The sequence below is a fragment of the Galleria mellonella genome, unplaced genomic scaffold (genome assembly GCF_026898425.1).
Source record: "Galleria mellonella isolate WM207_F2 unplaced genomic scaffold, CSIRO_AGI_GalMel_v1 utg33, whole genome shotgun sequence".
Lineage (NCBI taxonomy): Eukaryota > Metazoa > Arthropoda > Insecta > Lepidoptera > Pyralidae > Galleria > Galleria mellonella.
In genome coordinates, this window is record NW_026442079.1 from 605,923 (window position 1) to 631,459 (window position 25,537).

The 25,537-nt window shown below is 29.5% G+C and overlaps 1 protein-coding gene across 5 annotated transcripts; it reads right to left on the minus strand.

The window, feature by feature from the left end:
* Positions 1-25,537, minus strand: LOC113519013 (DENN domain-containing protein 1A). Of its 5 annotated transcripts, XR_003402300.3 has the most exons (15): positions 25,229-25,535; positions 23,032-23,187; positions 21,537-21,674; positions 20,643-20,826; positions 19,597-19,854; positions 18,680-18,781; positions 17,815-17,927; positions 17,217-17,325; positions 16,518-16,706; positions 13,380-13,412; positions 11,554-11,660; positions 10,645-10,852; positions 9,674-10,102; positions 9,182-9,360; positions 6,765-6,899 (listed from the first exon to the last, which is right to left on the minus strand). XR_003402300.3 is itself a non-coding variant. In XM_026904081.3 (14 exons), exons 1-14 carry the CDS (start codon positions 25,243-25,245, stop codon positions 45-47), a joined length of 2,082 nt encoding a protein of 693 aa, XP_026759882.2. In that variant the 5' UTR covers positions 25,246-25,535; the 3' UTR covers positions 1-44. The 5 variants fall into 5 exon arrangements, 4 of the variants coding, with proteins under 4 accessions (XP_026759882.2, XP_026759859.2, XP_026759867.2 ...); XM_026904081.3 differs by lacking the exons at positions 6,765-6,899; positions 9,182-9,360 and adding an exon at positions 1-83; XM_026904058.3 differs by lacking the exon at positions 9,182-9,360 and having other exon boundaries at positions 1,348-6,899; positions 25,229-25,536.

Here is a 25,537-nt window from a genome sequence, read left to right on the forward strand (position 1 = left end):
CAGGCGGCTCGACACAGTCGTTTATTCTTTTTCTCCTCTTGCACCTATGTTGTGTATTGTTTTAATCCATTTGAAGCAACGTCCTGAGGAATAAAAGGTGCGGTGTGAAATCATATTTTTACTAATTCCATCATCACACTAATAACATTAAATAGCTAAAAGTAGCATTTTCACACGAAAACTACCACATCGTAACTTTTTACACTGCATGAATATTACCTTACACTTTTTTGTTAAAAAAAATTTTTTTTTTTTTATGCAACTTAGAATGACAAACAAGCTGACGGCCCACCTGATGGAAAGTGTTTAATGGATGTAATTGAATGCTACCTATAATGCCGCCTACGGCTATTATTTAAAAGGATATATAACACCAACAATCACTTTTCCCTGTAGTAACCAAGATGAACTCCTCCCTAGAAGGGTTAGGGCGACAGACAATAGGGTCGATGGTGTGGTAACATTATCCAATCTAATTCTCTAAAATTAAAAATGCAATTTGATATCACAGCAAAATATTTGTTATAAGGACAAATATAAAATAAATTTCTAATAGACTATCCAAACAAATAATATTATTCCCAAAATTATCAACTTTAAATTTTATAGATAGGCTTAAGGAATAACGCCACAAAATCGACTCCAATGTTAGTCATTAGAAACAATCGACCAAAGTCGACATTTGTTTTAAGCTAAACACTTTATAAATGATTAGTAGATATTTTGTAACAAAATTTGTCCATACTATTGTAACATCATTGACTGAGTAAAGAATGAGCAAGCTTCCCTTTTTACTAGCTTCCTTTTTGCAAGCAGTAGTGTAAGTATACCATCTGACACCTGTAGTAAACTAATCGGATGGGACCCTCCCTCTAAAAAAAGCTAGACGTTGTAGTTTATTTTTTATGTAATTTTATCTTTCATTTTTTAGTTTTACTCAAAAATCGTTTGTTCATAAAAATTGTGTAACCTTAATATTTACATAATTCGTGTATATTCTTGAGTTAATACTTTAATTGTTAAATGATTCAATACGATTTTTTTACAAAATTATGTAAATAATCATGGATTCTTCCTGTGCTCACGACTACTGGAACCAAGAGCTCTCAGGCCGGGAGCTGTAGCATTTTGCTCGCTCTGCCACCCTATTATTACGCCACTGGCTGGAACCAAAAATCCTAAGAAAAGATAATTATTTATTCTTAAAAAAAAACTAATAATGTAACTAAAATCTAAATGTTTTTCTACGTATATTTTTTCAAATAAAAATATTCAATTATTAATAATTCATCTGTATATATTTTTGTGTTGATTATGCGATGGGATTAGAAATAAGAAACTACTGGATGTCATAATGCAATTTCTTCATTTTCCTCAGGTACATATCGGTCGCGTAAATTGACTACAAAGTCCCAATATCACGAAGCGATACAACGCAATCTTATTAATAGCTTCATCGTGACGGTAGCACATACAATATATAATAATATATACTTTAGATAAACTGATTACCATGCATTATATTATATATATTTTATTTAATAGTCATATATAATTTCTAATAAAAAAATAGCAGGGTTAGAATAATAGCGTATGCACCATAGCTCTGGGCCTACAGACAAAATATTCTACTATAGGGAAGTGCAAAATGTAAGTTATTTACAGTTATTATGTAAATAGTATTAATGGTTATAAATTCAAAGTTCCATACGTTTTGCGCTTCTCTATTAACGAACAACATCGTTAACGAGTCCTTTCATAAATGACCGTAGCCACAATACGGCACGCTTATATGCAAATGCATCTACGAACAAAAATATAATTCGTAGTACATATATAATACTTTTTTATAATAATGTGATAAAAAAAGTCCTGAGCTGTAACACGCCACGGTAAATTATCAAAGCACGCGATAGAGTGTTACTCTGTCTATACCTCTCTCTCTGTCTGACCTCCCCTTCCCCAGACCAAGTACAAACCAATCTATTCACAGAAAAGTTATCGCTAGCGAGTCCATTAGATAGAATGAGATGGCGACGTGCGCTGCCTTTTCCTTCTCATGTGAGCGCTAACTGAAACGATTCTATAGATAGATTCGTCTGTACCTTATCTAGGGGGACTACTAACTCAAATAGACACAATTATTAATTATAGACATATAAGTGGTATATTACACCATCAAATATTAGGAAAGCAATAGTATATTTTAAAATTCTAAATACTGACTCAACAAAAACATGATCTCAACAGATTCTAAAAGATATCACAAACTTAGTAAGAAAAAAATAGATACGATTCTACATATATGATAGTGTAACATACCGCTTTAGGATGTAATATGGATGTTGAATGATAATATATATAAATATATAGTTATACAAAAATGTATTTGATCTCGCCAGTATCTAATTATACCTGTGATAATAGCCCTAAAGCAATAGGCTTCTGGATTATCTTGAGCTAAACGAATTAATCACTTTATTATTTAATAAAGACTTTACTTCAGTACGTTTTAATTGATCAATAAGAAGAACATAATAAATTATATCAAAATTTTTTTTATCTTATAAACTCAATGCAAATTAGATTTGTCTGAGCTATAGTTTAGTATTTTTTAAATATTGCTGTAAAAATTTAATATATCTGGAGTAAGTAATTAATATTACGATGTTACTTATTTTTTTTAGAATATTTCAAATTGTAGGTTCAATATCATAAAATGAATATGCATTACAATATGTAATTATTTTATTTTCATCGTCCAATTGATAAAATCGTACCGAACATCAGACTTATTTCAAGTCCATTACTGAAATATTGCATCATATTGTTAACATCGTATATGGCTTTACATTTACAGAAACTATCTACGTACTTGCACAAATCGTCACAGTTATTTATTTGAAGCTTCCAAATAAAATCACCAGTATTAATTTATATTTCATTGTTAGCTTTTTGATAATTAACCACCAATACCCACTAACTAGCATCTGTCATAAGCGAGTATCTGTAATTTTCTTTTTAAACTTAACTGTTTTCTGTTATATAGAGAAAGAAATTTTACATCCATATATTAAAATTGGATACTAAAACATTTTTGGAATAAATTCATATTTTTTTCTGTAAAATTTAATGCGTGTTAGAGGACATTCGCGCTTAATAGTCGTTTTATATTTCCAATTTATTATGCAATACTTGAACAAAGTGTATTAGGCACACAGTAACCGAGTGAAATGCACTTGTCGAATTGTATACACAGTTGCTATGACACCATTATGTTATTATGTAGCTTCTACAATATATTAATTTTAAAATATACTTCATCGCTTGACCATTGAACATCTCACAAGTTCCATCCGAGTCATTTACATATCAAAATGATAAATAGAGGTAACAATTCGTACCGCATACAGTCGCATACAGTCTCAATCGTAAAAATCATGAAGAGAGGAATCTGATATATAGATTAACATATTATTATTTATTCACGCGGACAAACGCACAACTACAATTATGTTCTTTTTTCGATATCTTCACACATAAAAATATCATAATATTCGTTCACGCTAATCCCCAAATGCGTAAACAATTGTAATGTAAATTTGTAAATATGTATTATTTGTTTCGACTTGAAATAGGATAGCTAGTGATAGATAGATAGATAGATGAATAGATAGGTGGTCATAGAGGGTAAAATAATGTCTGCCGGATCAATGGTTTCATATAAATTGCTCAACTGATCGTCATTCTATTTAGGTGAGAAATGTGTTTTATGAATCTAGATCATATGTATTTAGATAGAGCATGAAGTGGCATTAAACCTCCCAAAAACAATCCGCTTACTGTTGGTTGGCGTGTGATATTTCCATATTGAGACTGAATGTTTAAACATTCAATACCTTATTTATACGCACCTAAGTGTGAAAATATAATACTGCTAATAAATAAAAAGGAAATGCTGTTTATAAGATGTAACAATTGCATTTTTCATAGGGAAATCCGGCGAGTCTTTAAAAGTTTAGGATTGATATACCTTTACAACTACTCCTGTATAACTTTTTTCTTATACTATGGTATACTTGGAAACCAAACTTGATATATTACTTATCGAAACAACAGTACATAAAGAAATATTATTATATATTAAAAAATAAATAAGTTGAGCTAGTAATGAGCATACATCCAACCAGATGATAAACAATTACCATAGTCTATGAACGCTTGCAATATCAAGGATATTACGTGCACATTGCCGACCCTGAAGATATTGCTACTTTAAGGATCCCCGTGTATCGATTATGTATTGTCAAGTACGTATATATCTTTTTTGTCTATTAAATGTTTAATGTACGTATATATCTTCTTTTTTTTTGTCTATTAAGTGATTCATTTAAACCAGATACGCCATATTACTTAATAAATACGCCAAGTATGAAAAATTACTTATTTTAAATAATACTTAGTAGTATGTAAATTTTAAAATAAATGAACTCGGGGAAACTTTGGTGAGATCATACTTAGGCCCCTCACAGCACCATGTGGAAAATGTAGTTTATATCATACATATATATTATTATTATTATTAACATAAAACATTTGGATATTGAGTAAAATGTAAACAAAATAATTTGATTTATTATAAATAGCTAATTGTACTTTTAAAGACATGAATACGGGGTTAAAAAATAGTTGAGCTATCTTTGAAATATCTTAACGTCTAAATAGTATATTCAATTTTTACTTTTCGTATTATATAGGCAATTACCGAAGCCCAAATAGGTAATGCGAGTACCTACTCTGACGTTTTCCTTACTTGTCAATTTTAATAAACAATCATGCTATCTCAGTATACATAAAATGAACAAGTTACTAGAATAAACAGATTTTCACATTATCATTTTAATGTCTAAAAAGACACGCCAAAGTTAAACATTTAAAATTAGACATTTGGCAATTCACTTCACTTCTTGCCCGTCTTGAATTTTTTCCGATCGCCCAACAATTATTAAGATATAATTTTCATATTTTTATAACATTTCTATATTTGTCAAAATGATTTACTTATTAAAAATGACAAATAAGAAAAATAATATTTAATTTCATATGTCGAATTTGTAAAAATTAAAAAAAAAAACATAAACAAACATATATTATTATAGGAAGAACTAGAAATAATTGAATCATTATGTCTATTTGTATTACATAAATGATTCATTTCACTTTAGGCTAATCCTAAGAACTAAAATTTTATAATTTTTAATATATCTCGTTTTTATACCTCAGTGTGAGGCAAATAAAATATAGGACCCAAAACACTAGTCATACCATTCAATTTATAATTGAACAGCTGAATGGATACCAATATATTTTAGTTTTAACACATAAAAATTTCATTTCAGAACCATTATTGCATATTTTTTAAGATATTTTGGTGAACCCTATTATATTAATTTAAATCTTAACTCATAGTCCAATAAAAAAAAAATATTTCCTATAATTTTTTTAGTGATGTTAGATCATCTTTATATTATGACAACGCAGTCGTGAAAGTAAATATAATTCCTAAATCTACTTAAAAGACGAAAACAAAATTACGTATATTCATCAAATAAATACTCTTCAAAATACATTTAACACATTGGAAAACAAACAGAATTTTTATGCCACGTTACCGATAGATAATGCTCTAGGCATTATCGTAAGCTGAGTGTGACATGTTACTCGACTATAGAAAAATATTACTAAAACGTAATACACGACCTCAACATTACGTAATGAGAAAATATCAAAGTATAATTTATGATTATTTATGGCCGTAGCAAGGGGGAGACACATTAGGGGGAAATCCCCTACCTTATAAGGCCTAATGCCCTACCATAAAATGAAACGCCTCAAGATTAGACAGATTCTCTTTTTCCAAATCACTTAATTATGGCTTTTGTTCTACCAAAAAGTTCTTTTGCCCTACTTTAAACAAGGGTCTAACTACGGCCCTGTGATTATTATATTGTCTTTAGACTCCAATAACTCATTAGGTACAGTTCTTTTATAGTGAAACTTGTCAACTGACACCTGCACTGCTCTATACCGCACTAAGAATACGTAGTAATTATACGCGCGTGTTTACTAGACTAGCTTCATTGTCTATGATTTTGCTCAAATTGTTTGCCGCCAACTTCATATATTACGAAATTCATGAGTATGAATAATAAAAAAATAAATAAACGTCTAAAATAAATAATTCGTTACTAAAAACTTTTTGGTCTTGTTCACATAACGAATAGAAATTTAATTTCAAAATAAAACAAATAAATAGAGAACGACTCATTTTAGCTCCAAGGATTGGCCTGGTGATTTATACTGATTCATTTCATATACAACAATGTCTTACCACTTATTTTATCCTACAACACATATACAAATATCGTCGATGATTAAATTTTAGTGACAATATACATTCATTGATATGTAACACTATATACAAAACTTTAATTATATAATAACAGCGTAACTTATTATAACCGCTACATTGAATAAATAACCACACTCTAACTAAATTATAAAGCGTTATATAAAATATATGTAAAATGCGCGAACTATACAAATAGATTTTTTTACAATAAGTAGAGAGAACGTGAGAACGCGTGTTGTCATTAATTGAATGTAGTCCAACCCTTAGGTAGGGCACTACCCGTGTCGGACCGGGCACTAGTACTCGAACTGGCTGGAAACTCGAAGGCGAATTGACTAAAGTCTAGTCCATACTCATGCAATAGCGCACTGTCCGTAGACGACTTGATTTGTTCAACATTCTTATCGCGACACTTGAGAGGATCGAAATCTTCTAGACACGTTGGCGAATCATCCAATTTTATGAGATCAGTTACAGAGCCACACGGCTGAAAAAGAAATTCCAGTGTTAAACACAAAGCGACACAGACGCCCGGTCATACTGTTACCTGAACACATTAGGGTTTAGTGCAAATGTTGACATTAATTACAAAGGCATAGCCAATATATAGTATACCTAAATTGTTTATGGTTCGCTCTGTAACTATGGGCTTATACATATAGCTGATATATGGAATATGTGAAAATTTTTACCACTGTTACACAAACATTTCCGCTATTAGTATAAACTATAATAACAGATTCCAGATTATACAGCTTTATAAACCACGTTAGTAATTAATTTAGCAATCCCCGTCCAACGAAAAAGTATAGAATAATAATAATAACACTATAAACTGAAACCATTATTTTGATAGTGTGTGTGTTGTGTATAGTTAGGTAATATGGACATATTTTGAGAATCTATGTGAAAAACAGATATAGAATGTTAATAATTTAATAATTATGATTGTTGGCACTTGTGCAACTTTGAATACATTTTGATATTAAAAACTCTCGACTCTTCCACAAATTGTTATAATAAATGACAATAATGAGAAAAATCTTTTAAAATGCTTTAAGGCATTTTTAAAAGTTTATTCACATTTGTTTTCTTCATAGAATTTACATAAATAGCAAACGAGTTTATAATAGGAAGTTGTTGTGTTCTCACTTTAAAAACCATGCAATTAGGATCTGCAGCGTATGCTGTACCGATACCTTACCGTACCTTAGTTACTTTCATAGTATTCTGTCCTATGGAATATTATTATGGTGTAAAACAGGCGATATCCATTCTATGGAAAGTCATGAAATCACTAAGAGATAAATTTAAAAAAGCAAATATTCTCACTGTAGCTTAACAATGCATATACGTAAACATTTTGTATACTACGTATAGCAGGAATCTAAAACTGTTTTTTTTTAAAACAGCGATCTCATTAATCTTAACACAAATTAAAACTTTCCAGTCCAAAGTATCATTTAAAAAAAAATATTAGATCTTTTATGAGAATGGCCGAAGGGCATTTTGGGTCCAGCTATTAATAAATTTAAAACTGCTATTAAAACACGAAACGATTAAATGAATGACAAATGTGCATGGTATTAGTCGTTCATGCTCAGACTTTTTAATGATCAGTCATTTTAGACATCATCATATCAGCCGTTATTTGTTAACTGCTGAACATAGGCCTCCCCCAGAGACTGTCGGCCCCATTCCTTATGGCAGTTTACAATTAGAGAGGATTTGCCAGTAGTTGCCATGCTTGGCAAAAAAGACGATTTAAAAGTGCTTGTAAACTAATGTATTTAAATAAAGACGGTTTAAATTTGATGGAATAAAAACATATAATTACAATGTCCTTAAAACTTATTTCTGATAACACTACTAAAATATATGGCTTTCATGCAAATATGTGCTTGAGCATGTGTGTATGTGGTTGAACACGGTTTTTTGGTTTTACTGTTACTATACATAACCCTCTATACTTTTTTGTTGGCCTGACTTATCCACATTATCGATAAATCTTACTTTTGATAATTCTTTATTAAATAAATAAGTTTGCTTTAATATTTGAGCTTATATAGCTCTATACAGAATGTAAACAGACAGAAAATCAAAATATAAATTGATCAAGAGCCGCAAACACTTCGACAGAAATAAAAAAAAATGGAACCATCCAATAGGTACTTACTATATACAAAGCAAAATAATTTTTACTTACACAACGTTCGACTCAAAGCAACATTTATCGACCAAGCACCACGCGCCATATAAAGCGAAAATAATATAATTTATCACTAAATAATAATAAAATATAATGTTATAAATATCATGCATAGATACAAATATGAGGAAGTAGATGAAATATCACAAATACACGTGTGCATACGTCATTCAACTAAGGATAAACTATATATAGCATGTCTCATTAGAAAAAGTTGTGAATTGTAAGTACGTAATATAAATAGATATAATTATAAAATAATAACATAATTGCAAAGTGAAAATGCATTCATATAGGCTAAATATTTATCTATTAGGGTTATTCATGAATCTGAAAAGTCGGGGTAAACACAAACTTTCATCCAGTAAGAAGCAGTAGTAAGCAGTGTAGTGATATAATATTATTCGTATATAATTATAATTATGTTTTTCCCCACGAGTTCGTAATATGGAAAATATTATAATGTAGGTTAATATATTTTAGTTAGCAAACAGCTAGTGTCCTTCCACGTCTCAGACAGATTGCCTGCTTAACTATTCATCGTCAAATTGCATATTTACCTTTATTTAATAGAAAATTATAATCGTAATCTTCCTTGCGATGTTTGCAGTTTCTAATGAGCGCATCCCTCTCTTTGTACATTATTTTACTGTGTTCTCTATAAAAGTGCATCTTGCAAACATGAACTTTCAGTGATTGCGTTTAAAGTTTATGACTCGTCGTATAGCAGTGCGTGTAACTATAAATGATAGAATAGCACCTATGTTTCTTAATAAAAGAACTCTTCGAGACAAACTCGTGCTCAAAGGGGTACTGAGAAATGACGTTGTAAGGAATAAAGGGACAACGTTGCATGGGTTAGAGATATATTAAACAGTAATTATTAACAATAATTAATTTCATATAGATACATATTACTCGATTAATGTAATTTCGTGTTAGTGCAAAAACAAACTCCACTCTTGTACTTCTTATGGTATGTATGCAATTAACCTCCGTTGTACAATAAGATACAAAATCGATATGATTACAAATGCACATATCAGAATTACCTCTTGAGCTTTCCATTTCGGAGTGGCGTTGACTGCCGGTTGGGTTAGAGCCCCCGCTAACCTATTGTCCTGACTCTGCCTACTGTCTACAGAGGGCGCCGTAGCATTGCGCGCGTTGCCGTTGCACGGCAGCGGGTTCGGTTGCGACACCTTTCTCTGATTCGATGACATGGTCAGTTTTAGCTTAGCCTTATCTTTGCCTTCCGTGAACCGTATAGCGCTTGTGTGAAAGTCCGTTTCCGGTTTCACTGTATTTTTTGTAATGTTTCTCACAAAATTGGAGCTGTGATTCGGTGGCGGGATGGCCCGCGGCGGCGGTACCGGCGCATCAGACAAATCGATAAGTTTCCTCGTGGAAATTATTGGGTAACGGAGTGGGGGGTGGGGACGTTCCGGTAACCGGGGTGGGAGGCATGGTGACAGTGTTTTCTGCAAAATAAAATGGAATAATGTGCCACGGTGCTCCTAGGAGCGTACATGCTTGTAACGCATTCATATAAAACCAAACACGAATATAGATTAAACTAAGCACGATACAGTGTTTGGCAAGCTGAGCTCGTAACGATAAGCACATATCAAATGATAGACATTACTATAGTTGAAGCACCTGTCTGAAAATAGTCTATTGATATCTATTGCTAATAAACTAGTACGCAAAGATTGTTTAAAAACTTCAGTTAAATTATAATATTTAATTCCTTTTACTCTAACATTTAATACACTGAACAACTATATCAAAAAGGTACTTCGAAGTAACACATAAATGAATTTTTATCATAACTTATGGTGACAATAACAATTTTCGAACACAGTATAGTATATAAAAGTAAATAAATCTAATAATTTGATATCATCAAAAGTTATGATACAACATAGAGCACGATGATTGTAAAAAGACAAAAGCGACTAACGATGTTGCCATTACAAAATAAGACTATATTCATGTTCACAAGGTTTTATTTCGAACTCACCGCCTTATCGGGCAGGCTTATTTCTGAATTGTGCGAGCTGTTTGGGAAACTATCCCGTCGTTGTGCGTTCTTGTTGTCGAAGAGGAACTCCATTTCAGTGAGAAGATCGAGTGGAAGGGGCGGCGGCGGCTCCCGCGGCGGAGGATCATGTGACGGCGATGAGTCAGATGAGTCAGAGGACACTGGCGTTGCTGAACCACATGAAAACCTATGATGAAAAAATTTCATTTTTAAAAATATTCCATTTTACTGATAGTAAGTGTCCTTGAGGCAGACTTTTTAGCGATTAGGCAGAGAATTATTAAAAATCAATCACAAATAGCATAAATACAGTATTATTAATATATATAGTAATAGTGTATTTCATTTATATATACACAAAAAAATCATTTCTTATTACAGTTAAATGTATTTACTATTTTATAAATGGTGCAATAAAGTGTAAATAAATATATAGTAGAACTGAAGAAATTTCTCGCTTTTAATTTCATTCAAAATTAATAACAGATTTCTTGCATCTATAAAATGGGCATTATATTGATGTAAATATGCACTGCGATATATTAATATAAATAGAGTAATCCGCCATTGGTTGGATTTGAGCTTTTGGGGTCTATAGGTAAATCATCTCTTAAATTCCAATAATATCTAATAAAAAAATACTTTGATTAGATTTCTTGCATAGACGTTAACAGAAGAGTCATAGATTAATCTATTATGGTTAGACAGGCAACGTTATATCTGAGGGAGGAGAGTATCTGGTGTGCACACATGAAATGCGTTATGAAAGTGTATGAGCCAATATTTCTATATAGAAAGATTTTGAGTGCTCGGTTATATCTGCCTATCCCGCAAAGGACTTGGCGTGAAGATAAATATAATTAACATAATATCAAAATTAATAGTAACCTGCTATCGTCTGTTGTATTTATTGAGGACGGCCGCGATCCAGTTTTGGGTATTTTACTTTTTAAACCTTTCACAGCCGATTTCATATTTTTACCACCTTGCCGGACCTAAATTAAAATATTACCATAATTAACATTTTAATAGTTATATATACTAACAAATAACGCAAACATTATGGTTTCCGTTAATTCATTAATGTACATAATATTTCACTATATTATATTAAAATCTATCCACAATCTATTTACCCAGAATTAGTAACAAAACACTACCGATTTCATAATGATAGAATTTTTACAAAACATCTCTATACTTGTGCAGACGAAAGACTGTCCTTAACGTATTTTTGTTCGCCCAAAATTAAGCATAAAATTGCATAACATAATGTATATGACAAACAAAAATGTTTCGTCCTATCCACAGTATAAAAGAGATAAGGATGGAAAATAAGGATGGTCTTTTTCTGCGTGTGTCCTTATTCCAAATACTCATGCATGTTTGAAAATATATATATTTATATATAAACAAGTAGAGACTATCAGATGAATATAATTATTGAACTGGTAACCATTATGTTTGCTTAATTCACGCATAACTGCCTTTTCACACAAATCGTATTTAATATTATATTAACAATTGAATGAATTAGAATTGCAGTCGAATTTGAAATGCCATTTATGTCACTCGACAGACTAATTACATAAATATAATTCTAGTTTGAAAAGGCAGTGAATGCATAATGAATATATTACAGTATGCAGTTGCATGCAATAAATACAGATTACAGCTCCTGTAAAAACCCAGTGTGTGCAAAAATAAAATTTATTCACGACATCTGATATTATAAACTTCGTGGAGTATACACTAAGAAAAATATAAATACATTCGGTGTATATAGTGTGAAGAAAAAGAACAGTGTGAAAGATAGAGACAGAAATATGTGTTGAAACTAAATATTTTTCCCCGAAGAACAACTTAAAATAATTTTTCAACTGAATTCGATCTAAAGAAAAGATTTTTATATTTTAATTATTTGTTTCCTAATTCGACAAGTGTTCCTTGGAAAATGTCACTTTAATATATACTTTATTTAATTTTTTACATAGATAATGAAAAAATATTATCTATCTTACTAATAATTAGAAAGAGCATACATTAAAAATAAATAAATACCTTAAATATTAATCTAGCCCGATCTAAGTACAGTTTTAAACTATGGGCACTAAACAACAATTACACATATAATAATATCTATTTTTTTATTGTAAATACATGCATTTAATGTGTAGGAAAATGCCCATAATAATATAAACAGATAATAATATAAATTAACGCAAGTGTAATGTAACTGTAGGGGTCGCAAAATTTTTGGGAGACGATGTAGAGTCTTAAACCCTTACACCACCAATTTTACTAAATATACTGTTATAGACAGAAACATGTAGGAAATAGGAGTAATACAATTTCCACAGATTCTAATCAGACATTGCACCGCACACGAATATAATAACCCGGAGACAAATCCGAAGTCTTTCAAATTTTCTTCATACTAGGGAATGGGTTATTTACTTCTATTATTACATTAACAAGTAAATATAATTTATAAACACTAAATTATATGTTATTGTGAAACTTTTATATCGTAACTAATTTCAGAAAATTAGTACGTACTTAAAGGAAAACCTAATTCGTCAAAATACATATCTGTAATGGTCCAATGTCAGTCACAAAAAAAATTATTTTAAAAGTACACTCCACCAAGTGAATACCAGAAAGATAACAGATACACCGACATTCTGATAGACAACAGTGTTCTCTAAACTCACCGTTTTCACAGCCGATTGTACTGCTGGGTTCGCCTGCAAATATTCACATTTTAAAGCCAAAGAAAATCAAGTACTTACAGCATGCATGCATTAGGTAATTCAGGTGAGGGATGCCATTTTAGTTGTTTAAAAATATATATATTATATATCACGTATAAAAAAAAACGCAACTTATTAAAAAAATATACAATTAAAATTCTCATTTTATTTCGTAACGATAATATCTCTTTGTTTATTACATTGTAGTAAATAAAATATCTCTCAGACCAACAAAAGAGAAGTCACTGTACCGTTAACATACGTAGTTTTAAGATAAATAAAAGGCAATATATAATTGAATATGTTATATTAGTTTTCTATATTTCTTATAAGAAATAACTATAGTTATACAACTCAAGCAATAACGATTTCAAATTAATTGAAAACAGATATATTAATCATTAACATGTTTTTTCCATTCACTCTCTAGACTAAATATGTTTTTCTTTTATATCTAGCATATTTTTCTTAATCAGTCCATAGTTTGTATCAAAATAATTTTACTTCTTATTTGTTAATTGGTAATTAAATCTAGACAATTTGTAAATATTTTGTAATCAAGTTTAAGTTCTATTTTAATATTCCTACTTTAGAGTCGAAATAATTCAGCTATAATGAACTGAAATATTTTGACTCTAAAGTAGGAATATTAGAACAAAAACTAGGTTATTATCATCATAACCGAAATACAATATACATTTGTAAACTTCCAATATTTAGACATATCAGAAACGGAATGAAATTCTCTTAGTTTCGTCAGACTTGTATATCAACCCAAGAATATAATTTTAGACTTCTTTTTCCAGTCATTTCTAAATCTTTAGAGATTTTTGCAAGAGCTTGATTAGTAGACAACGGTGTTGTTAGAAATATGTGTTTTTAGACATATACTGGTGTCGTTGTAGTTGATTGTGAAGAACTCTCGTCTTTGCTGGTCCCGTGTGCTGTACTTGATTGTAGCCAAAGTACAGCGGATTGGTGTAGAGCAAAGTACAACACCCCACCATTACATTTTTATCCATACAAAAAAAAAACAGGTTAAGTACAGCAAAAATCAAAATAGCACGTCAAAAATTCTAATAACGTAACTCCCTAAAACAGAAAATTATTAAGTGTATCGTGTTTAAAACATTAACTTATTAAGAAATTACTATATTCATATTAAATAATAAAAATTTAAAAAAAAACTTACTCTTTAACACTTAAACATGTAGAGCTTTATCACCTCCAAATACCGAGAAATTTCCGCTTGCAACTTACTTCATGTTGATCACTTTTATTTGAACGTCAACTAGCCATAGATAATCATCAGTAAAAATAACAAAGACATTTAAAAAAACTTTACATGATCAAGGTACAATAGAATCAAGGTACAGCAGTTTCCCCTGAATAATTTATAAACGCAAAATAATATTCACGCAAATATTTTCATCAAAACGATGCCCATGGCTTGTCAATCGAAATTATTATGCAATATTATATTATATTATGCAATAAAATAATATTATTAATTAATTCAAAACATTGTAATTTTATTTTTTAATGTCATCATCTAAATATGAATTCATTGATTCATTCTATAATAATTAATATTATATTAAGATAATTAAATCATCATAAGGCTATTCAACGACCATTTCTGATTGTACTTATAAAATAAAGAAAAAAATAGCAACACTTTTTTTACTCAATTATTACAAAAGTCGATTGCTTGGGTACCTCTGTCCCATTCGTATTTCAACCGTGAAGCAGTTGTGTTTGCATGGCTGTGTTTCGGTTTGAAGGGTGGGATATGGCGTGAATTTACTGGATACAGAGGAATAACACCTAAGTCCTCAGGAGTGACAACGCATGGGGGGTATCATGGGCGAAACAGTATACTCTGTTATGTCCATGGTACTGCTAATGTCTATAGGCAACGGTTACCATTTAACATCAGGTGGGCCGTCAGCTTGTTTGCCATTCTAAATTGTATAAAAAAAAACAAATTATAAATACATACAAAAAACAACGGTTACAGTTCGCAATTGGATATGTAATATTTAATATTTTTATTGGTCTGAGAATGGAATATTCTTAAATTATAAGAATATGGCTATTTTTCATAACAAGATTTTATATTTTCAACTTCAGACTTTAAAAAGAGATATTTACAGTGATTATCCTTTTGTGAACTTCCAACATCATAATTTAAAATCCCATTTCAATATACGAGTAAATATTGGTATATCATTTAAAATTGTCAATAAATGTCGTTAAATTTGGTTTATTTCATTGGCGTTAATTTAAAATTTAAATTATGAAGTTTAGAAGCTAAAAGAAAATGAGAATTGTTATTAAGATTTAAAAAAAAAAAAAACAGTAGAACGATTTAATTATTCGTCTTACGTCATCGATGAATAATTAAAATTTATGTGGATAATTAAAATTACTTAAAAATTATTAAGTAAACTTAATGGCAGCCCTTCGAAATGAAATATGTTAGCTATTGTTAAAAATAACTTAGGAAATACTAGCACAACATAAAAGCCATAGGTTTTCCAAATGTGGACAGTACCCATTGTTCGTACAAGGCAAAAGCTTTTAAGATTATGACATCAACCCCGTTATTCTTAAAAACGTTCTAACAAAGCAGTATTAATTATTGAAGCAATTTGTCTATTTCTTTTGCTCTAAATTCTTAATTTAAAAGAAAATGACAAACACTTTAATAGTTAAATTTTATGGATAAGACGGTAATAACATAATATGCCTCATATATGTTACCCATGTTTATTTAAATGTTAGAAATACAAATTTTACTCTTACTTTAACTGGCTAAATAAAATTTACACCAAATAAAAATAAATGAAATTCCATTTTTTTCTGTTCTAATTATAAGAACATTTATATCAATAATTAAAATCATTCTTCAGATAAAGACAATTTATAAAAAAAAATCAATTATAGAGAAACAAATTTTGTGTTCATGTGCAAGTTCAAAATAGCATAATATTATTAATATTTTTTATTGCAACACTCACCAAACTAGGATTTACTTATTAGGACCAAAATAGGTAATGCGTTAATAACGTTATACAACCAAAATTAATATGTTACCTTATCTTTGACAGTTTTGAAAAAAGCACCACCTTCTTTCTTGACCGTCTTAGCCCAGTCCCGGTATTGTTGTTTTAGCCTCTGCCCACTGCCCGTATTCAACTTGTCAGCATAATGATTACATTCAATCTCAAACTCATCACTGAAACCTCGTCCTGAATTAAGTAGACCCAGTCTTTCATCAATAAACTAAAACATAATTATTGAAAGTATATTATGTAATGAATAAAACAGTCCTAGCTAAAACATATTATCAATGTGCATATGAGTTTATTTTTTAAATATACATACACTATTCAACATGGTCACACTATATTAAATAATCAGTCAACGAAAAGGCAACAATATTCCTCTTAAAACATCACCAAAGCTTAAATGTGGTTGGCAAATCGACTGTCAAGCATGGCAAGTACTGGCAACCCCCCCTTTTCCCCCATAGGGAAGGTCTGTGTTCAACAACAGCAGTGGAAAGTTAACGACTGATATAATGATGATGATTTGACATATTACTTTTTATTCTAATCAATCGATATATCCAGGGCAAAAATTAGTAAAATATATTTTCTCAAACGCAAAACAAATATTAAAATCTTATTAAACAATATAATCAACTACATAATAAGTAGTATATTTAATCACATTTTCATTTAATAATAAATATAATTATTAGGTTACAGTTTTAACATAAATAGGCACTACCTGCTGAAATATTTGAGATTGGAGTATTTTTCTAAGAAAGTGTTGCATGTTTTTTCTAGTTCTCACAAAAGCCTCTGCATTGAAGGTAATCAACTGGCCATTTTCAATTCTGAAACAAAATTACATGTTACTTAATATTATATTTTACAAAAAATCTATAAAACTTATTGAAACATTTATTGAAACTCAAGTAACAGGTGTGAAACAACTGGACTGCAATGGCTAAGATAATAAAAGGAAAATAGCATAGTAAGTAAGCATAGCATCTTAGTCCTCCGGAACGCAACGCATTAGAAGTAGCATGGGCGTCACAGTATATTCTGTGTTGCCCCTGATACTATTTATATTTATATTATACCCCCCATGCGTTGCCATTCCTGAGGAGTAAGGTGCTCTGCCGATGTACCCTGGGAATTCACTCCCATATCTCACCCTTCAAGCCGAAAAACAGTCAACAAACACAAATGCTTTACGGTAGAAACACGAATAGGACAAAGGTATCCAAGCAAATGACTTTTGTACAAAATCTCCCTTTAGTATATATTCTATAATATTTTAAAGGTTAACGTTTACGATATGAATGAATACAAAATCTTACTTGATAGCATCACGATAGCCACCTATAAGACATACAAGCGCACGTAAGAATGCCCTCGAGACCGCATCGCCCAGCGCATTTTTGTCACTTAAAGCTTTTTTTAAGCTCGTTACCTGAAAGAACAAAGAAGTTTCATTTAACACATTTTTAAAATAAGCTTTTACAATATAATCCATCCATGACTCATCTTGTGACTGCGGCCATTTTGAAAATATTTCAAAATCGAATACTGCATACTGTACAGTATATCGTTGCCAAAACTAAAGACTATGCTGACTTTCAGCAAAATCGATTAGAAAGGACAGGTTCTAATTTGACTTACAACATTCGACTTAAACAAATTTACTAAATAATTGTGTAAGTAAAAAAAAAATCTTGTAAAATACTTTTAAAATTAGAATATTTTCATTTAATTCAATCTGAAATAATTTCACCAGTACCTAATAAATATATAAAAAAAAAATTATAAAACTTGAACAGTCTCAGATAAACGGTGAGAATTCTTATCCATTGTTTAATATTGAATCTTAAAATGAGAAAAAAAAGGAAACATCATCGAGGAAGAATAAAAGAAAAGGATCATTATAATAATAATAAACTCTAAAGATAATAAACAGAAAATATGTGATAATAACGTGCTTGACAAAAGGTTACATTAATATATGAGTTTCTAAAACACCAAACTTGATTTTTTAGGTACATTGTTTATAAAGATGTTCTTAATAGCTGTACATGCAAAGAATATTCGCTGAAACAGGAATATTACAATAATTATATTTATATATAAGAATTTTTATTATATATATAAGAATTATAATTATATATAAGAATTTTAAGAATATTACAATAATTATACTGTACTTACCAATTCTGGAGGAAGACTTTCTACATCATGGAAGGGCGTTCTAAGCTCATTTGTATCTACATCTACTATGACAACATCTCCTATTTCAGACATTCTCACAGACTGCAATTAGAAAGTACAAATTTGACATATCAATTGCATTCCTTTTGAAACAAATTAAGTACTGTATTATTTATTAGACATTTTGTTATTTATTTTTTAATATGTAATTATTTATATACAATCTTATTTACCGATAATGCGACCTACTAAATCGTGAGACAAGTATTATAAAATCAGAAAACGCTACTATTTTTGCAAAGAAGTTTATGTAAATATTATATGTGTACAGTATATCTGTCCCTGACAGAACCCAATCTAGGTAATTTTCCAGCTCCTTATAAGTACTCTACTACATTGACAACTGGAAAAATAAATAAAAGAGCTCTGTTTATAGGATCCTAAATTGCCAGAACATTACCTTTTATATTAAGCTTAACTATTATATTATATATTACCTTTTATATTATGCTTAACTAAAACAGGGTGCCAAAAAATTGTTATATACTAGTTTTTTGTCCGCTACTTCGTATGCAGGAATTATCAAGTCCTACTTGATAATTCCTGCATACGAAGGAACCATTTATATAAATAAAACATCATAATCATCATTTCAGCCATTATCCGTCCAATAAAACATATATCAGGTATTAAATACATAACTATGGCACACAATTTGGTGTAATAGTTTTTGTGTGATAATACCAGAACAAATATAAATACAAAAGTACATACAAAATTTTCGCTAATATATTTTTTCTTAAATATTCCCATGCGCAGGCATCGTTTAGTTACAATTTTATCATACAATTACAATTGTTTAAAACACATCTTCCTTCAAAATATATAGAATACAAACTATAAATATTTTTTCTTACCTCCATAACGGATTTAGGAACTCCAATAAGAAAAGGCATAGGCGCCAATAAGTAATCAACAAGATGTTTTGGTAGTATTGGTATGAATATGTGTTGCCAAGACATGGGAAACAATGTAGCGTTGGCCGCTTGGACGCAAGCCGACAACCGGGACGGTTTTGATGCCACGATAGCCACACGACGTTCATTGAGCAAAGCTGCCCACAACCCAATCATACTTTTTGGGTCCAGGGCGCTAAAATATTCTGTTAAATTATTCTGAAAATTAAATTGTTAATATTTAAAAAAATAAGTTATTCTCTCGTTCATACTAATGCTATTCATATAAAGGGATGTTTATTTCATTATATCTTGGTCCCTAAACAGCTCTACCAATAGTCATAATACTTATTTATTGTAAAACCCCGTTACACTTGCATTTACAGAGCGAATGGAAGCCATAGGTAAAACTAAGCATCTACCTATGCTATAGAATAATGCTTCTTAACCGATGGTCCACGGACCACCAGTAAACGCCGGAAGCACCCGAAGAGGTCCGCGAAACCATTCGAAAAAAATTGAACAGACAAAAATTCGACACATCAACGCACAACACTGACTGTGCTACAATTGAAAAATAAATCTATGCAATGGTGTTACATTTTTAGGAATTTTTATTTTTTGGTTATTAATTATTTAATTGAACAAATAAATATACTGCCATATTCAAAAACTAAACTACCGAACCAATTTTAATAAAATTTCTATAAGACTAATCTGCATATGTAAGTATAAGTATCCTTTCAGATAAAAAAAATCTAAATTAGTTTGACAACACATGGAGTTAGAAGGTAACAAATATTAAAAAAATACAACCAAATTGAGAACTTCCTTCTTTTTTATGTTGGTTGAAAATAAAATGCTGATCGTATCTGCACCATTTATCAAGTGGGTTAATTTGGCTTAATCTTATTTTTTAATTATCTTTGTAAAGAATTTTTAAGATAAGCAAACAATTGACAGTTTTAAGACAGCTAATTTACTATAGAAAAATCTATATTACATACATTTTCTGGAATGCTGGGTAGTTTGGCGTCTGGGCTTTGGCACGTGAATACACTGTGGCCAGCATTATATGTAACTTTGAGCGTATGACCAGGCATGGGGGGCCGGGAGCGACATGACTCTAAAAAGTATGTCAATTCCCCTCGTTCAGGACTATTCAGTAAATTGGCTATACAATTCAGTAACCTGAAATGTACAACAGTTAGCTTGGAATCAAAATTATTAGATTATTCGCACACTCGCCGAGCAATTAGCATAAAGCACGTACATTCATAGAGCAAATTATAAGCGTATTATCATCTTCGCAGATGCACATTAGAAGAAAATCATGATACTCCTTTTCATTATACTGCAAAATTGTCTCTTCAATTAATACAATTATTATATGTTTATTTCACAGACATAAATAATCCACTTTCATGCCATTCTTCATAGCTGAGTTGACAAATTGGAGAGTGGACAAATGAGAAGACAAAGGAGAGAGTTAATTTGATTCTTTGATTGTAAAATTAATTAATATATAGCAAGTAAATAAATAACAAAAGTGTTAACAGAAAATAAACACAAATAAAATCGTTCGTAAAAAAGCAATATTAAAAATAAGAAATTTAGAATCAAGCTTCACGCAATAAAGGACATTATCAAAATCTATAATTATAAAAAAATACACTTGAACGTAATATAAAACTATGACGATAAGGAAATAATAAATCTACTGAAAAGATAAAACTAAACATCTATACAGTAGTAAATATTTTTTCTGCGTCAAAACGTACATTGTTTCTATCAGCAATAATTACAAATAATAATTATGTATTTGTTATATAAAATTATTCATAATTTTTTACCAATTGCATATATAATCAATCGCTTAGCGGTAAGTCAACTATACTTACTTATAAAATATATCATGCCATGGTAAATGGGATAACAGGACCAACGCTGCTTTCGCCTTCGGATCATATCGACAAAAACAAAATGTATATTTGGAATCCATTGATGTTAATACAAACGAATAAAGTTGTACAAATGGTCTGGAAAAAAAACAAATAATAATAATTGAGTAAACAAATATAAATAGACAGAAATTTCCAAAACAATATGGCCTATGTTACTCGCTGATAAAGTAGCTTTCTATAGGTGAAAGATTATTTTCAACTTGATTGAGTAGTTTTTAAGTATATTCATTGCAAACAATCAATCAAATCTTTCCTCTTTATAATACCAGTACAGACTAGCAATGCACCCCCGCTTCGTACAGTTGCTATTAATGGTTGATTTAGAAGAATAAACCAGAGTAACAGACAAATGTGAACAATAACTTTGTTTTGTATTAATTTGATTTTGATTCAAGTAAAATCAGTGCTTTATTTAAATATTTTATATTAATAATAAAACTAATGAAAATAATTTAGCATGCTTTAGAACTATGAATAGAATAGAGCAATGTTTAATTTCAACTTGGTGTCAAATTTGATACTAAACATAAAGTCAGTAATATAAATAATATGGTAAAAAAATAAACAATCTGCTCTATATCAAATTAAACTGGTCAGCAAAATATTGTGTATATGGACTTATGAGCATGTTGAATATAAACATGTAACAAGAACTTATACAGCATGTCTAGTATAGATGCTATAAGCATTTTTAACCGACTTCAAAAAGAAGGGAATTTTCAGTTCTTTGTATTTATTTTTTCGTGTTTGTTAGGGATTAATAAAAAATTTGATAGACGCAATGGAATTGCATTTAAACAACTGAAGAATAAATTGCTACATATAATTTATTGGTCTTCAAATAAAAGAAACTTTAAAAGATCAGTGTTTAAATCTGAATTGGTTGGTAGAGAAAAAAGAGCATGGGCAGCTTTTAAAAATATATGTTACAATTTTCTTGTAAATATAAGAAATTAATATTACAAGAACTAATATAAGATCTCTTTCAAAAACAATGCCAGCTGATTTCTGCTGGAAAATTAATTTTGAAACAGTAGTTAAAATTTATAAAAGAAAGTAATCTACCAAATATTTATTAATTTTTAATGTTATATTAGTATTTTACTTAAGATTTTAATTTGTATCATTGGATTTTATATTTTTCATAATTAGTCCATATTAAATATGTCAATATTAATATTTTATTCAAATGAAAATATATCAACAATTAGAAGTGATCACTAAACAAACTTCTTGTTTTTTTCCTGACTAACGCAATGGATGTGCAATACATAATGTAACATAAAAAACTTATAATAATTTAACAGTCAGGATATTTCATAAATATGTATAAAAACAATTAATTAGTATTAAATAATTAGCTCAATTTTAATGTAAATATATATCTATTTGCATGTATGTATTATATATATGTATATATTTCAATACTCACTCTTCAATTTGACATGGGAATGTAAATTTTGGTAGATTCTTTAACTCTTCTTCATTTTTGTATGACTCAGGATATTTTCTAATAATATATGGCTCCCTCACTTGATCACCAGGTGACACTTCACAATACAGTTCAAAAAGGAAGCGAACCGTGTCTCTGAAATAATTTGTGATGTTTACATAAACAATTATTATTAACACCATCCAAGAAAATTATTTTATTTTTTGTTTCTTATTATTCATTAAAAAAAAGATGGATGTCACCATCTTATTTGTTAATAGTTAAAAATAGGTAATGGATTTATATTTTCATTAATAAAAGCCTGCACAAATTATAAATAATCTGTCTATGATATTCCTTGTCTGCTGGGGCCTAGAGAAAATGTTTGTTACTACTAAATTTTATTACAAATAATTCATTTACTGATAAAACTATTTGTTATAAACAAACATACATAATTTTATTTATCTGATAAGTAGCCTCGCCTTAAGTCCATGAGAATTTTCAAATACAATATGAAGAATTATATTCAAACACATATTGTGTGTAAATAGGAGTGAAATATAAAGCAGAAACCTTCAAAGTACCTTTAAAGTAGTTAAATGTTTTATACAGGTACTGATAGTGGTGTAGCGAGGTAACTAAAGGCCCTGGAGCAAAATGGATATGGAATCATAATTAAGTAGATTTTTAAACCTATAATACAATTTCTTGACTGACTATATGTTTTATGATGAATCTGGAGTATGACAAATCTGTGTTACAACAAATCTAGCATATGTCAAGTTCAAAACACAACAAATATGGAACAAATCTTTAAAATTTTATCAATACAAATATAAGTATGTAGTTACATTTAAATAAGTTTGATTTATTTATATTTCATATTTGGAAGAAATTTGCACTAGTTCAATTTATATTTTGAAGTCAAAGTCTGACTATGCCCCCTGAAATTGAGGGCCCTGGGGCATTGCTCCATCTAGCCCTGCAAACTTCTAACAACTATTATTTTAGTATCTAAATAAATAATCTAAATAATATGAGGGGTCTTAACAAAACCCCTCATATTATTCTTTATTCTACAGACTTTATTTATTTTCTACTATTATATATTGTATGTGTGTAAGTATAAATGAATACATAAACACATCCAAATGATAATGACATCCAAATGAAAATGGTTCAAATTATAAGTCAATTTATATCACAAGATTAAGTACAAACTCAAAGTAACAAAGAGCTTTCCTAACTTTAGCTTAATGTAGTCTGGTAATGTTGCAATTATCTATAAATTTTCAAAAACAACTGAATATTTTTCAATGTTTAAAAATCCTCTGCATGCAAACTAAAATGCTAAACATAAAATATGTTGCATACAAATCAACAACTAAAATCAACATCTACTTTATATTTTGCTTTGAAATCTTTCAATACATTTTTGCCATCAAGATTAAAATTTTTAAAAACAGTCTAATAAAAACATTTTTAATCATATAATACATGATTAACATTTGAGGTCTCTAGCAAAGAACTTTTTAAATAATCAATCAGAAATTTTGATATATATTAAATTGTTTTTGAAATTTGACAAATAATGGCTGTTTCAAAATTTTGAAAATATTTAAATATTTATTTTACTTTAATTAATAAGAACTGAAACAAGTTATATGTGAACATCTCCACACTAGACTAAGACTACATTTTGATGAAAATTACACTAACAAACTTGCATTTAGATATACTTCTCTCAATAAGATTTAAGATAAATTGGAAATATTGTTTAAAATATTAACTCTCATTCAGTTATTATCTATTATGATTAAGTTCTAATAATAAAATCGCAATGTAACTGTAATTTATCTCCAATTAGTCATGTGTTTTATCTCTGAGCAATACCATAGTTAAAAATAAATCAATTATTGCATTTGCTACAGAAAAACTCTGTTCAACATCGTATTATATAAGATTTAAGAGAGATGTTTGACAATAATTACAATTTTATAAAAAGGAAGATCACAAATAAATATAAATAAAGTGCTGGATATACAAGATGGAACATTTCTTAAATAGGCTATATTATATCACGATTTGGTAACAAAAGCAACACTCTTATATCTATTAGGGATAATATTAGTTAATCAAACAGATAAAATATATGATTATTTAAGAATTAATGTACATTATAGTTCATAATTACCTTAATCTGGAACCCATGTCTCGACGTGGAATTTGTGAAAATTTGGTTACATCTTATACAGCGACCAATATTTGTAGAATAATTGTTAAAATAAACAGATCACGATACATCACAAGCCATAGAAATCTACTTAGTAAGCCCAATAAACATATTCTAATTATTTTAAAATAATATTCAATGAAAATATTACGAAAGGTAAAGTGTATACTAGATTGTATTATTTTTAATAACTATAGAGAACAGGAGTAACATAGTAAAGTCAGCACTAATCAGAATCAGTGCCAGTCACCATTCATTTAGCACTGTCAG

What these genes read in the sequence shown, in the direction of transcription:
- LOC113519013 (XM_026904058.3), bottom strand. An exon ending in TTCCTAAATCCGTTATGGAG is followed by an intron (nt 18,782 to 19,596) that starts GTAAGAAAAAAT and finishes TTCTAATTGCAG; the next exon opens with TCTGTGAGAATGTCTGAAAT. An exon ending in AATACAACAGACGATAGCAG is followed by an intron (nt 10,853 to 11,553) that starts GTTACTATTAAT and finishes TTTTCATCATAG; the next exon opens with GTTTTCATGTGGTTCAGCAA.